Genomic DNA, 13,129 nt, shown 5'->3' on the forward strand with positions numbered 1-13,129 from the left:
TGGTTGGGGAAAGAAGAGAATTGAAAGGTAGGGTGTTTCTTTTGGGGATGATGGAAATGTTCTGGAATTATATAGTGGTGATAGTTGTACAACATTGTGAATATACTAAAAGCCACTGAATTGCACACCTTAAAATGGTTAAAATGGTGAGTGGTACATTATATGAATTTTATCTTAATAAAAAATGCAAAAAGGGCTGGCCGAGTGGCATAGTGGTTAAGTTTGTGTGCTCCGCTTTGGCGGCCTGGGGTTCACCAGCTCATATCCTGGGCGCGGACCTACGCACCGTTCATCAAGCCATGCTGTGGCAGCATCCCACACAGGAGAACTGGAATGACTTACAACTAGGATATACAACTATGTATTGGGGCTTTAAAAAAATGAAAAAACAAATTGCCAATTGACTTTAGCTCTACCCCAGAAATAAGACAATCACAGAACCCACAAACTTTCTTTTATTATCTTTTCCATTGTCTTTGTAAAAGTCAAATGCCTTCACATAGGATGAGTATTTCTCATTTGAGGGCAGCAATATTTATTCTAACTGTTAAAACCTCAGCACATGGGAAACCTCACATGGTGAATACCTGAAGAAGCGCAGGCAGTACTGGGGCGCATTTGCTGAGTGAGTTCATTTCTAAAGTCGGGATAAATCAAATGACAAGGCATTTTATTAAACGCTTCTCCAAATTTATAAGAGTATTCTCAAACTTGAAACTCTTTGGAAGTGATGCTAGAGAATAAGGAGGGTAAGAACCCAAACCGCCAACTTCTCTTCCCGGCCTCCATTTCTTCTGGAAGGGAAAGCTAGCCTTGGTCATGGAGGCACTCTGGGATTCTCTTGAATTTCACACTCTTTGGGACTGAGATTATTTACACTCCCATGTGGAATACTGAGTACCATAAACTTCCACCACAGTGTTCCTGCTTGATCCCAAGAAAGCTCATTCCTTTTATTTCTACTTGTCTTCACATCGTACAGCAAAGGGGAAATCCGTGTGATGGAGAGGAGGGGCTTAACTTTTTTAAGAGAGGCTGGTGACAGTGCTAAATAACTAACAAAAAGTGTCCCGGCCCCAGCAAGATTGATAACCATGATGCGGTTAAAAAAATAACAAGAATTCCTTTTCAAAGTCGTTCTCCCTGGCCTTGTCTGTGTGCCCATCTTCCCTATTAACTCTTTAATGATTCTGTTCCTAAACCACAGAAGCTCTCTGAGTGACAGGCAGGAGCAGCTACATAATTTGTGGGGTCCAGGGCAAAATGAGTATGTGCGGCCCCTTGTTCAGAAATTATTAAGAATTTCAAGAAGGCAAGGCAAAGTACACACGTCGCAGACCCCTGGTCTGGGGGAAGGAGTTTGATCAGACAGATGTCCTGGCTCCTGGCTCCACCACCTCCTTCCTGTGATTAGAGGTGAGTTACCTAAACTCCCAGAACCTTGCTTTCCTCACCTGAAACCGAAAGCTAATAATGCCCACCTCTCTCATTGCTGCCAGGATTTTTCTTAGGGTCTCAAGCTTGAACACTATTGTTTAAGATGTTTTCAATTTTTCTATGGGGAAGGGAGCACTATGTATTTCGATTGGGCAGGAATGGCAGGAAAGCCATTTGGTGGATTAAATATGGGTCCTCCAAAGATTAAGGAAGGGGGCCAAGCGGGGCTGCGCTCCCTCTCATCTCCAACCTGACACGCTTTGCCTCGCCCTGTGTTTTTATTAGCTTGTATCCTCGGTACATCAGTGGCAAGGGTGATGAAACCGGTGGCAGATTTAACTGCCAGGCAGCTGGGTCACCGTCCCGTGGGTCTTGTTGTCATGCTGCGATCTTAAAGCGAGCACGGCTGTTTGGGCCGTGCTTTCCACAAGACTCCGAGAGAGCCCACTGAATAGTTAATCGGTGGAAAAGGAGAGGAAGAAGCTGTTGCTTGCAGAAAGCACAGAGAAGCTGCTTTGAAAAATCCCAAGGTGGCTGAATATCAAGAACACGGTTCCTGCTGTGGGCAGCTGTGTGTGCAAACGGCAGCCTGAGGGCTTAAAATCAAATCTCCAGCATGGGTTGGTGCCCCTCCCCTGGGGCTTTGGCAATGGAAGCAGAGGTCTAAACACTACAAAATGAAGAAAGCCTCAGCGCTATGGAGGAGGGTGATCATTTACAGTTAGCAGCATCACTGAATAATGTTTTCTAAAGGAAAAAAGAAAAAGAAAAAGAGTGCTGAGGAGAGGAAAAACTGGATGGCTTATTTAAAAGGAAAGCGCTGAGGGCCCCTTACCTGAAACCTTCTCATGTCCCTTGGGTTTCCCGCTGTTTTCAAACAATTCTGATTGCACTTGAGGAAAAATTTTAAAAAGAATCTGTGAAGAGAAAGCAATGTGTTACATTTTTACGTAAACATTTTTTCAGAGAGAATATATCTGCATTATATTAGATCTGATTCGAAAGTGATTGTGTTTCAGGTCTGGGGAATTTCAGCCGCCCTGCCTGTGAAGCAACACGGCTGACCCTCTGCAACTTGAACTTGTAAATGTGGCTGTTTTCAGTCCCAAGTCCTGCGCCGCCTGCTTCATGACTGTTGAGGACTGTGAACTGGTTCACAAGCTGGTCTGGTGCGTACGCCCACCCCCAAGTTGCTAGAGCATTCTCTCTCTCCAAAAAAAGCCTTCAAAAGCAGCAGTGACTCCTGCCGTGCAAAAATGTCTTACTCCAGAGGGTTAAAAATGGCACGATTAGCCCAGAATCCTAGCGCTCCTCACATCTGTGGCTTTCCGCTGGCCACACACACCTTCGTGCTCACACACCCTCATGCTCACACACCTCACATGTACACCCTCACACACAAAGCAGACCTGAGATTTTCAACCAATGTACATAAAGTCAGAAAATGGTACGTTACCATCCAAAGACAGAGTCTTTCTGTGAAGGCGTACGCCGGGGTTGTTATGATTAATAGCAAGTGTGAATGTCCTTTCAGACCCTCTATAGATTATCCAGAAAAATACAAAGGCACAGAATAACTGTGTGAGGTTATCATTCATAAGACATATTGTTTAAGCCAACATTCTCCTAAATAACCTGTTTGTGCAATTTTAAAATTAGGTATCTTGAATCAGACAAGTACATCAGCCAAGAAAAATGGCAGAAGTGGCCTTTTCAGCCACTTACCTATTTAATGTTTGGAATTTTGTTTCAAAATACAATAAGTTTTTCATTTATTTCACTTGCAGAGTCCTTTCCCTAAAAAAAAAAAAAAAAAAAAAAAAATCCAGCTTTTGCAGTGTTAAAGTCCCAGGTGAGCTAGGCCTCTTTCCCTTTCTGTTACTATGACAACGAAATTTTACCGCAGTCCCAAAGTCCCTTCAGAACTCTCACATCCATGCCTTGAATTAGAACTTTAAAGGAAAAGATATACATTTTCCCCAGGATTTACCAACAAAAATAAGGAGAAATCAACAATGCTTCCAAAAATTCTATTTTAAAGCAACGGTTGGTGAAATGCTCTCACGGTGATGGTTTATTTTTATTTATTTTTTTAACAATCACACAAAAGAATTAGAGAGCACTCCAATTAATTGTATTTATCACTTATAACAAAACCTGCTGGGAAGATAAACAGTAAATGATAAAGGAGGGGAGAAGGAACATGGCACTCTCCAGAGTGTTTTCGGTATCTGAGGTTCTTTAACACCGGATTTGGTAAACATATTTGGCCACGTGCTCTTGACCCTATCTATGAATGAGATTGGGTGTGAATTTGGAAATAACAGCTAAATATTTTTTGTTATTTTATAACATCTGCTTTTCACTTCTTCTGGGGTGTGTGCGAAGGGGTCCAGGGTCTGCATCTGAGCGACCTCCAGAAGGACGAGGAGCAGGGAGGGCTGTGCACTGCTCTTGGCGGTGTGCGCACTCGCAGCCTGCCCCCATGTCCTAAAGTGCAGTAAACGTCTGCCCGAAGCAAGCGGAGCGCCTTAGAAAGGACTGCAGCTTTTATTTAAGAGAAGATTGACCAGAATTCAAACATTTTATTTTTTTAAGGGGAAGAGTCTTCCATTTGCACATTCATAGCACAGTCAGCTATAGCCACTTACAATGCACAGAGGATCTCTCACGATATACTTAGAACTTGCCTTTTTCTCGCTTGTGTTTCTCTCCAAACAATAGCCCTCGACCCCACACCACATCTGTCCAACACCCCCGTCAGTGATTTACTTCTTTTCCTCTATTAAAACCAAATCGAGTTGCTTTTTCTCACTAACTCCTTGAGTTTGGGAAAGTTCTGCCACACTGGGCTCCTCATAATGCATTCTGTGTGTTATAGCCCCCCTTACCTACCCCATCCCTGCTCCAAAACGTATCTGGTGAAAACATTAATGTTCACGAAGGCACTATTATATGAATGGTGTGGTGGGTGGGAAAGTGCAAAGGAGATAAATGTTTACATAAAACAGAATTGATTTAAGGGAACAAGGGGCCTGCTGAAAGCCTTTATTCATTTTAAATTAGGACCCTTAACAGTTCTTTGGATGGGAAACACCCTGTGTTGACTGTTTCGCTGGCCTGAGGTCTGAGTTTGTAACCTACACAGCCCCCTGCACACTAAAGAGATACATTCTGTTCACAAAGGGGAAGAGGGCGATGGAAGAGGGTGGGAGTAAGGGAAGAGGGAGAGAGAAAATTCTCTGACATTGTGTGCTACTTTCTAAAAGAAGGCACAGCCACTCCTAAATGACTAGCAACAGAAATTAAGGCCTGGATATTTTATATGTGGGCCTAAAAATTAATTGAAAGAAATTCTGGGACTTTTGACATCTCTAATTTTTTGTCTCTTCCTTTTACTGATGAATTCCACCTCTCTCCCCATCACCCCCTCCACCCACTGTGCTCAGGGTCTTGGTGCAGAACCCTGTACTAACCATACCATTCATTAACCATGGGGTAACTTGCAGGGAACAAATCCCCTGGGTCTGGATCCCTCTGAAGCCAGAGCTGCCTGGAAAATGTCAGCTCTCTCCACTCAGAAACGGGAAACCAAAATGAATTACGAGATTCAGACCAAATGCGCAGATCCTCATCAGCATGGAAGTTGCTATTTCCACTTTCTCCAAACAACGTTGACTACATAAATATTATGACCACTTAGTGTGGTCCACTTTACAGGGCTTCTGATCCCATCCCTTAAGAGTAAACACTAACAACTCTCGGTTTATCCTTGCTTTACAGATAAAGAGGAATAGAGAGGTGGGGTCAAAACAGGAACTCAAGCCCTTAGATTTCAGTCTGGTTCCTAGGTCAACCGTGGCGATATAATGTACCAAAAGGCATTCTTTCATTCCACAAATATTTAGTAAATGCTGACAGTGTGCTCGTCTCGACTTGCTACCAACTAACTATGTAACCAAGTTACCTCACTTCCTGGGGCCTCAGTTTCTTCAGCTGTTAAAAAGAGGGTTTAACTGGATTATCTCTAGGGCTCCTTCAACATTAATATTCTATGATTGCAAAGAAAAATGTGTAGAGTTGAGAACCTTCCAGAAATGGCTACATTGGGGGAAGAAATCACTGAAGACAAAAAGACTATTTTTTACTTATTTTGACTATTTTGAACTTATTAAAGCTCAACAGGGGTGTGTGGGGGGGGGGTTTCTGCAATAAGTCAAACCCACTGACTGAGACTGAGAAAGAAGAATCATCAAGGATAGCTGATTGGTGGAAAACGGGGCATCTTGGCTGATGCTCTGGCCAGAGCTGGCATTGCCTCAGGGTTGATGGGCAGGTTATTCAGCGAGATGCACCATTCCCTTCGGATCCTTTCTCTATGCTTCTGAAGTAGGAGAAGGTGGCTCAAGAATATCACATCAGAGCCATCTCTGTCCCTGCTCACCAGCCTGTGTGCTCCAGCAGCTGAAGGGTACGGGGGTCACAGAGGGGAGGGGAAGAAGGCTTGCCAAACATCTACTCTGTGCCATGCTCCAAGCTATGTGCTTGATACACAATGCCTCATTTATTTCTCACAATATCTTTATGAGTCCAAATCATCTCACAGCTGGGAAAAACAAAGGCACCAAGAATTTAAGAAATTTACCCAAGCTCACACAGCTTGTAAATGGCAGAGACAAGGATTTGAACCTGGGTCTCTCTGGCAGCAAGGTCCATCTGGTGTTCTGTTCCCTGCACCAATTAGATTATGGTGATAGTTGTGCAACTCTGTGAATATACTAAAAACCAATGAATTGCACACTTTGAAAAGGTGAACTTTATTGGATGTAAATTATATCTCAATACAGCTATTTAAAAAAAAATCTTCAGAAAACATATTCTGAAAAAAGAAGAAGAAAAAAAATAAAAACCCAAGAAGGATTCTGGTTTCTTGGAAAGTGAGAGGATTATAGCAGCCCAAGAGGAAAACATTAGGTCAAAGATAGCTGCATGACAGTAAATGCCTACTATTGAAAACCCCTGCTGAATTTATTTATTTGCTCATTTGATCAGTTATTAAGCGTGTAGTAGGTGCTGTGAAGCTTCAGGCACCATGGCAAACGAGATGGACAAAATCCTCGCCCTCATGGAGCACACAACCAAAGTATTCAAAATATGCTTCTGTAGATTCCGATATGAATCTGGAGACCCCTGAACATGGGTCGAAGATCCCAGGGGATTACCTAGTACCCCCAAAATCTCTTCTGCTCCCAATCTCTGGAATATTGGAAATTCAGCACTGTTCAAGAACAGAACGAAAGCTCCTAGATGGCTCTAGATGCATCCTCAGCCCATTCGACATAGAAACTGAGATTCACACTAGATGCACAGATAGGGTGCAGAGTTAAGGCTCAGTGGTGGGGCAGCGGGGGTCTCTAAATCACAGGATGGGTAAGTACTTAATAGTCATGATAGACTCCAGGATCATACCCAATGATCTGACTAGTACAAAACCCAGCATAATCTTTCTCCAGATTTGTGGAAGAGGCCACTCAATTTTATCTCCAATTTGAAATCCCAGATATAGGGCATTCTAAAAAATTATAATACAAAAAAATCTTTAGGAAAAGTCTGTGGAGGGCATGGAAGCTTCTTTCAAGAAGAAGATTAGACAGGGATGTTTATCATAGGAATGTGAACTTGGCACTACTAACAGCTACCATTATGCAGAGCCTTACTCTATGTAAAATAGTATGTAAAATACCTTTCACTTGGAAACTTCTTCCCTTAAAAAGAATCTAATTCTGCCTTCTCTGGAAACAACTCCTGCAATGACATGGCCACATCTTATACATGTGGAGATGAGAACATTCCACACTCTCCAAGGGCCAAGAGCAAGGCTGCTCTATCTGGTTCTTTCTCTCTGCCACAATGGCCACATAAGCAGACTGGATCACTAAAGTCTGAGCCATCTATAGAGTTGATATAGTTTCACAAACGACATAGATGCTTAAAGGTCTATGTTCATTCATTTTTTAGGAAGACACACATTTTATCTGCATAACTGGTAAACCTCCTTTTCTGGAGTCCAATAAATTAAAATACAATTGGTTTCCACTGTCCGAGCATGCTTCTGAAAAGAAGATAAACCCGTTCCCTCAAAACACTCTCATATCATTTCTGAGACCTACCAAATGTAGGTATAGGCTGGATCATAAAATCATATTTGAAAGGAATTGGCAGTTGCTTCTCTTCTCCCAGGATACTCTCAAGCTTACATCCTTTGGGGGACTAGGCAGAGTGAGGGGCTGTGCTGGATGGACACCCATAAGGCCATTTTCTCACCCTGAAAATGGCCCACATGGCGGCTTTATATGGTAGGAAAACCCCTAAGTAATTGGTTTCCACTTGAGATCAGTGAAAAACACAATAATGATGTTCCAGCCTTAGTCTAGGTCTTAACTTTAATATCCTCTTTGAACCTTCTGACAACAGAGAGAACACATATTCCTCTCCCCAAAGCCTCCAACAGAATCCGAATCCAGGCAGCCCAAGTAAGGTGAAGGGCAGCAGTGGGCCCTGGCCTTGGACTCAAGACGTGCCCTTGATAAATCTGTTGATTGTTCAGGTGTCAGCCCAGAGAAGAAAAGGCCTTGATGCTCTAAGAACCTTGTAAAGACTCTTAATTGAGTCCACAAAATTGAAGAGATGCTGAGAGGTCAAACTCCCCATTGGCTCTTGCTACATCCTAAAAACTTGACAATGGGGCATCTGAGAACACCTGGTACTTGAGATCTGCCTGGTAAGATGGCCGCTGGCACAAAGGTCCAAGAAGATCCCTGCAAAGGGGAGACGATTTAAAATTTTTGACTGACTGGCTTCTTTAGCTTTATATCAAATACTCCCTTTTATAAGCTGATTTTCTATGTAATCCATTTTTTTAAACAATCCCTTAAAGTACAAATATAAATATATGGACAGAGTATATATAAAATCTTTAATCTCCATTGACATTCCTAAGGAAGGACCATATTACCATTAAAGCTTATTCAGCTAGGCTATTTCCAGGAAAGTCCATTTCAGATTCAAAAAATTTAAGTTTACGGAAATTTTGTAAGCAACAAACTTTCTTACTTCCAACTATGCTCAACTCCCCTTGACTAAAAGATTAATTATGATGATTATAATAATAAATAAGTAGCCCATATTCATTGACCTCATATTATTTGCCATGTATGACTTCCCTTAATCCACCCAACTCTGAGAGTAGGAGAATTAACATCCCTATTTTACAGAGGAGATGAATAAGGCGCAGAAAGTTCAGATGACTTGCCCAAGGTCAAACAGCTAGTAAGTGGAAGAGCTAGGAGTGGAACTCCGGTTTGTCTGACTCTTAGAAAAACATTGCTCTGGGGGGAGTTTGGCCAAACCTCTTCTGAAGGAAAAGGTGGGACAGACTGCCAAGCATCTCGGTTTCAGGGGACTAGTACCGCATTGTTCTACACGGGGGATCATGTCACATCCTTCATCTTACTCTCTGGAAAGGAGAGTAGAGTCATTCTTCATGTTATACCACAGAACAAACAAACAAAAATGTCTATCACTCCTATCAGGGACAGCATCTCTAGAAATTCTGTGGCTATTTTGGAGTGTGCAGAGGAAGATAAGCAAGTCCATCAGATATCTGGAAAACAAGATGTCTCAAGAACCCACATGGTCCAAAGATGGCACGGCCCAAATAGCTGCAGCCTGTCTCTACAAAGAGAATGCAAAAGTGCTGAAGTGGATGAGGAAGATTCAAGGCCATTTGTCCATCAACACTAAGGAGAAAAAAAATCCAGAACTTCAATGTATAACACAAGAAGTTGAATTAAATCTTGAAAAACATTTTTTGAGAATCAAGTCACTAAATACAAACTTTGAAAGCATTGCTCAAATGACAAAGGAGACTCTCCTACATTGGAGATTTTGAAATACACCAGCAAGCTAATTTCTTTGGAAGTAGATAATTTCAGTCCTATATGTAGCAGCTCATTGCGGGGGTTGGGGGGTGGGTCGGTGGGGGAAAGGAGGTCTTTCTACCAAGCCATTTCCACATAGTGTCGAGGCTTCTGCAATTATTATCTTTTTTGCTTATTATTTATTGTAAAACTTAGGGACCTTTAGTTTCTTCCTCTGTAACATGACCTCCTGGGCCAGTAGTGAGGATTAGTTACCCACGCAAAGTGTTTGGGTAGAAGCCCAGTTCATAGTAAGTTAGCTCGTTCACCTTTTGCAATGGATGCTTGTACCCCTCTCCCCTGAATCTCCTTCTCCCTGACTACATTTTAAAATGGCCCATTTTCCAAACAAAATTACACCAGAGGGAGTTGCCACAAATTCAAATCTGGTTCTCTCTGCACTGCTTCCCTCTCCAATATTAATATATATTCCACTTGAAGATTGTCCCTTAATTTTTAGGGATATTTTAAAGATATTTAAAGATATTTTAAAAAGAAAAAAAAGAACATGTAATTAACCTCTTACAACAGATTTCAGGAAAAGAACAACAGCAACAAAATGGGGGCGCGACATCCTCATCACTGTTTTCAGTAAACTGTGCTCAGGCAAAATAATGCAGAGCTTTGGTTCCTAACTGGCAATGGACCCATCGAATCATTTTCTATTGGCGTTCACTCCAATTACAAGCTCCTGGAAGCGGCATTTCAGTTTGGCAATAGATCCTTCGTTACCAAACACACTGCCGTATTCATTTAGGCACCAGGAGGGAGCGACTCCCCCCCGCTGTGTAATTCTGACTCCCGTATTGACAGACTTCCTTTCAAAGCCATTTCTTGATTTCTCCCGAAGTGAATGTCCCCATCGCTCCCCCGGCAAGCAATCGGCTGTAAACAGTCACAGAGGTGCAAAAACAAGGGGCCACTGTGATTCTCCACTTATTTCTGACACCACAGTTTCTGAGGACCTCGGGTTGTATGTTGGGACTTTTCTTCCTTCTGTATTCAGACACATCTTCACTCTCCTGCATTCCATTTCTTGGCACCATGAGGCTCGTAGGGAAGAATCTCTGAGGAAAAGTCCTGTTTTTGCACTCGGATGAAAATCTGACACCATTAATGAAAATAATAATTGAACACTTTGGGCTTGAATTGGAATGAAACCCAACACTAAGAGCAGGTTTGTAATTCCAATTGTTCTCATCAAATGCCTTTGGAGGGTTCTTTGTAATCAGCATAGTTCTATCTTTTCCTTTTTTGTTTTTGTTTTTATTTTTAACCTGCATCCTCTTTTTTGCCCTATCCTTTCTCTCCCTTCTCATCAAGAAAAGGAAAAAAGACTGAGTGAAACCGAACACGTAACAGACTGACTTCAGAAAACATCTTTCAGTGAGACTTCAGAATTAGAATACAAATCTATTTCCCTTTCTAATGCCATGACTATTCGGGTGAAGGAGAGAAATGAAGTTATTAGCCAGCCATCAGCCTAATGGGTCCTTCCCGTCCTATTTCCTTAGCGCCCCCTCCTCAGCTGCAGCCTTCCCTCCCCCTCCCATCTCTGCCCTCCCTGTGAAGCTCATCTATGCTAGGCTGAGCAGTGAACACCAATTACACCAAGAGCCCTTTGCTGCTGCCTGGTCCGCTGGTTTTACTGTTTTGCCAGATGGTTGAGGCCAATGTGTAAAACTCTCTACCCTACCATTAATTCATAACTCGGTAATAACTTTCCCACGGCTCCAGGAAATTGAAATGAAGTGCAAATGTGAATATTTGGAAAGGGAATCAAGGTTGGACAACTCTTTTACACCTGCCAGAATAGATACCAGTCAGCCAAAAAGATACCCGTCTTTACACAGGCTGGAATGTGACTTTCCCGAAATGAAGGCCGACTGACTCAATCTGCAATACCAGATAAAGTGGCAAACCAAGTTCAGAGTTTGGGCTCCTCCTATCATCACTTTCTTTCCGCAGTTTCCAGCTTTATACGTATTGTACCTATGGGTCCCTTCACTAATGACCTTGAGTTTGAACATCTATGTAACGCTATATTCTTATGACAGAGTCGTAGATTAGCAGATAGGAGTGCATTCTCTTGCTAAGACAGGACACCATCCAATGTTTGTTAGCATCATTAAACTAAAACTGACTTTTCACCTGCTCCCATACCATATGCAGCTGCAAATTTTTAAATTAAACTATGAAGCCATGCATAAATTTACATATATTACAGACTAGCCTCTCCATTTAACATGCAAATGTACTCCAATGTTTCAGAACACCTTCTGTCGCTAATTAATTTGCTGAATTATAATTAGACTAATCCTGCATAATTAATAAGCACAGATTTTTTTTTAATTTGTAAGCAGCTTGAGGAGATCATTCACTTCCTTCTATAAACTGCTAAGTAAGTGTTAAAAAAAATCTGGAAAGAACATGTGTGAAAAGGTATGTTTGATGTCGCATACAAACTCAAACTAGCGTGTAAGATACAGAAGTCAGTATTGATAAAGGTACATATTTGAAGCCAACATTCAAACAATCAAAAAAATCACATTCAGAGGATGGGGACTAATTCTCCCTTTGTCTCCTTGTATATAGTGTTTTATTCTTTGCTTTCTATCCGTCGGATCTTCCAAGATCACAGAGGCGGGAGAGGATTAAAGTAACCGTATGTTGTATTAGGAGAGATAATGATATTAACACTCCACTGTATATCAAAACACTCGTGCATGCTGGGTGCTTATAAGCCCCTTTGATGGTATTTGGAATCATTTTCATTTTGGCTGCCAAAAAACACCCGAGATCTATCTAGTGGAAACAATTAAGTTCCATTAGTACTGTATCCATTCGGTAATGATTACAATGAAGGGTCCCTCTTTAATGCTGAAGAGCAGAGTCTCGAAGAAACATATGCAACTGTGCACTTGAAAATGTGAAACGATGTAGTTTTATAACCAAGCATGAAGCTTAATTTTGACCCAAAAAATAAATCCGGATCAGGAGAGTTCAAGGTATGGGTAGATGACTTGTTAGAAAATTTGAAGCAAGGCGGGAATCTGGAAGGCCAAGGTAAGCTTAATAGATAGTCATGCAAATTGAGAACAAACCTAGAAAGATGAAGTGAGAAATGCACGTTCTGGCAGAGGAAGTTATTAAACCTTCAAAGAGAGGAGAAATATCATTTTAGAGAAAATAGAGAGCTCCTTGGCCCTTCCACTCAGCTAAATCACTAATATCAGCGGCCAAAAGACTGTTGGGCCAAGAGGATAGAGCCACTTGAAATGTGCCTGGCTTCCTGTCACTGCAATTTAGTTTTTTTATGGTGACGCTGTACACAGTAGAAACTTCTGATGAATGGGAGATGATTTTCCCAGGTTCATTACCATACCAAATGTACCTTTGCACTACTAGTCAGCCAGTATTTTCTTGACAAACTTAGGACATAAGCTAGCTTGGGAGTTGAGAAGAAAGTTGCAAAGGCCAGGAGCACCTCAGAGGCCTGTGGCCATAGCTGGGAGCAGATGCCAGGGGGCCAGCCTGAGGAGGTGCTTCCGCTCCTGCCCTGAGAGGTATTCACCTTGGCCTCCATCTCTTCTTATCTAGAAGGAGAACGGGGACAGCTGCCTTATGGGGCTACTGCAATGACTACCAGACTGAGAAAAATATTTTGAAAGCACCGAGAAAAAGCTGCAACAATTTTTCTGAGCTAAGCAATG

The 13,129-nt window shown here is 42.0% G+C and overlaps 1 protein-coding gene across 1 annotated transcript in view; it reads right to left on the reverse strand.

Annotated features, from left to right (window-relative positions):
• EBF2 (EBF transcription factor 2) overlaps window positions 1-13,129 on the reverse strand; it is a 187,197-nt gene that overhangs the window by 56,781 nt on the left and 117,287 nt on the right. Inside the window, exon 7 of the mRNA XM_001493943.6 lies at window positions 2,273-2,354. Coding sequence (XP_001493993.1) covers window positions 2,273-2,354 — 82 coding nt within the window. The remainder of the gene's footprint in view (window positions 1-2,272; window positions 2,355-13,129) is intronic.

The sequence above is a fragment of the Equus caballus genome, chromosome 2 (assembly GCF_041296265.1).
Source record: "Equus caballus isolate H_3958 breed thoroughbred chromosome 2, TB-T2T, whole genome shotgun sequence".
In the NCBI taxonomy this organism is placed as follows: domain Eukaryota; kingdom Metazoa; phylum Chordata; class Mammalia; order Perissodactyla; family Equidae; genus Equus; species Equus caballus.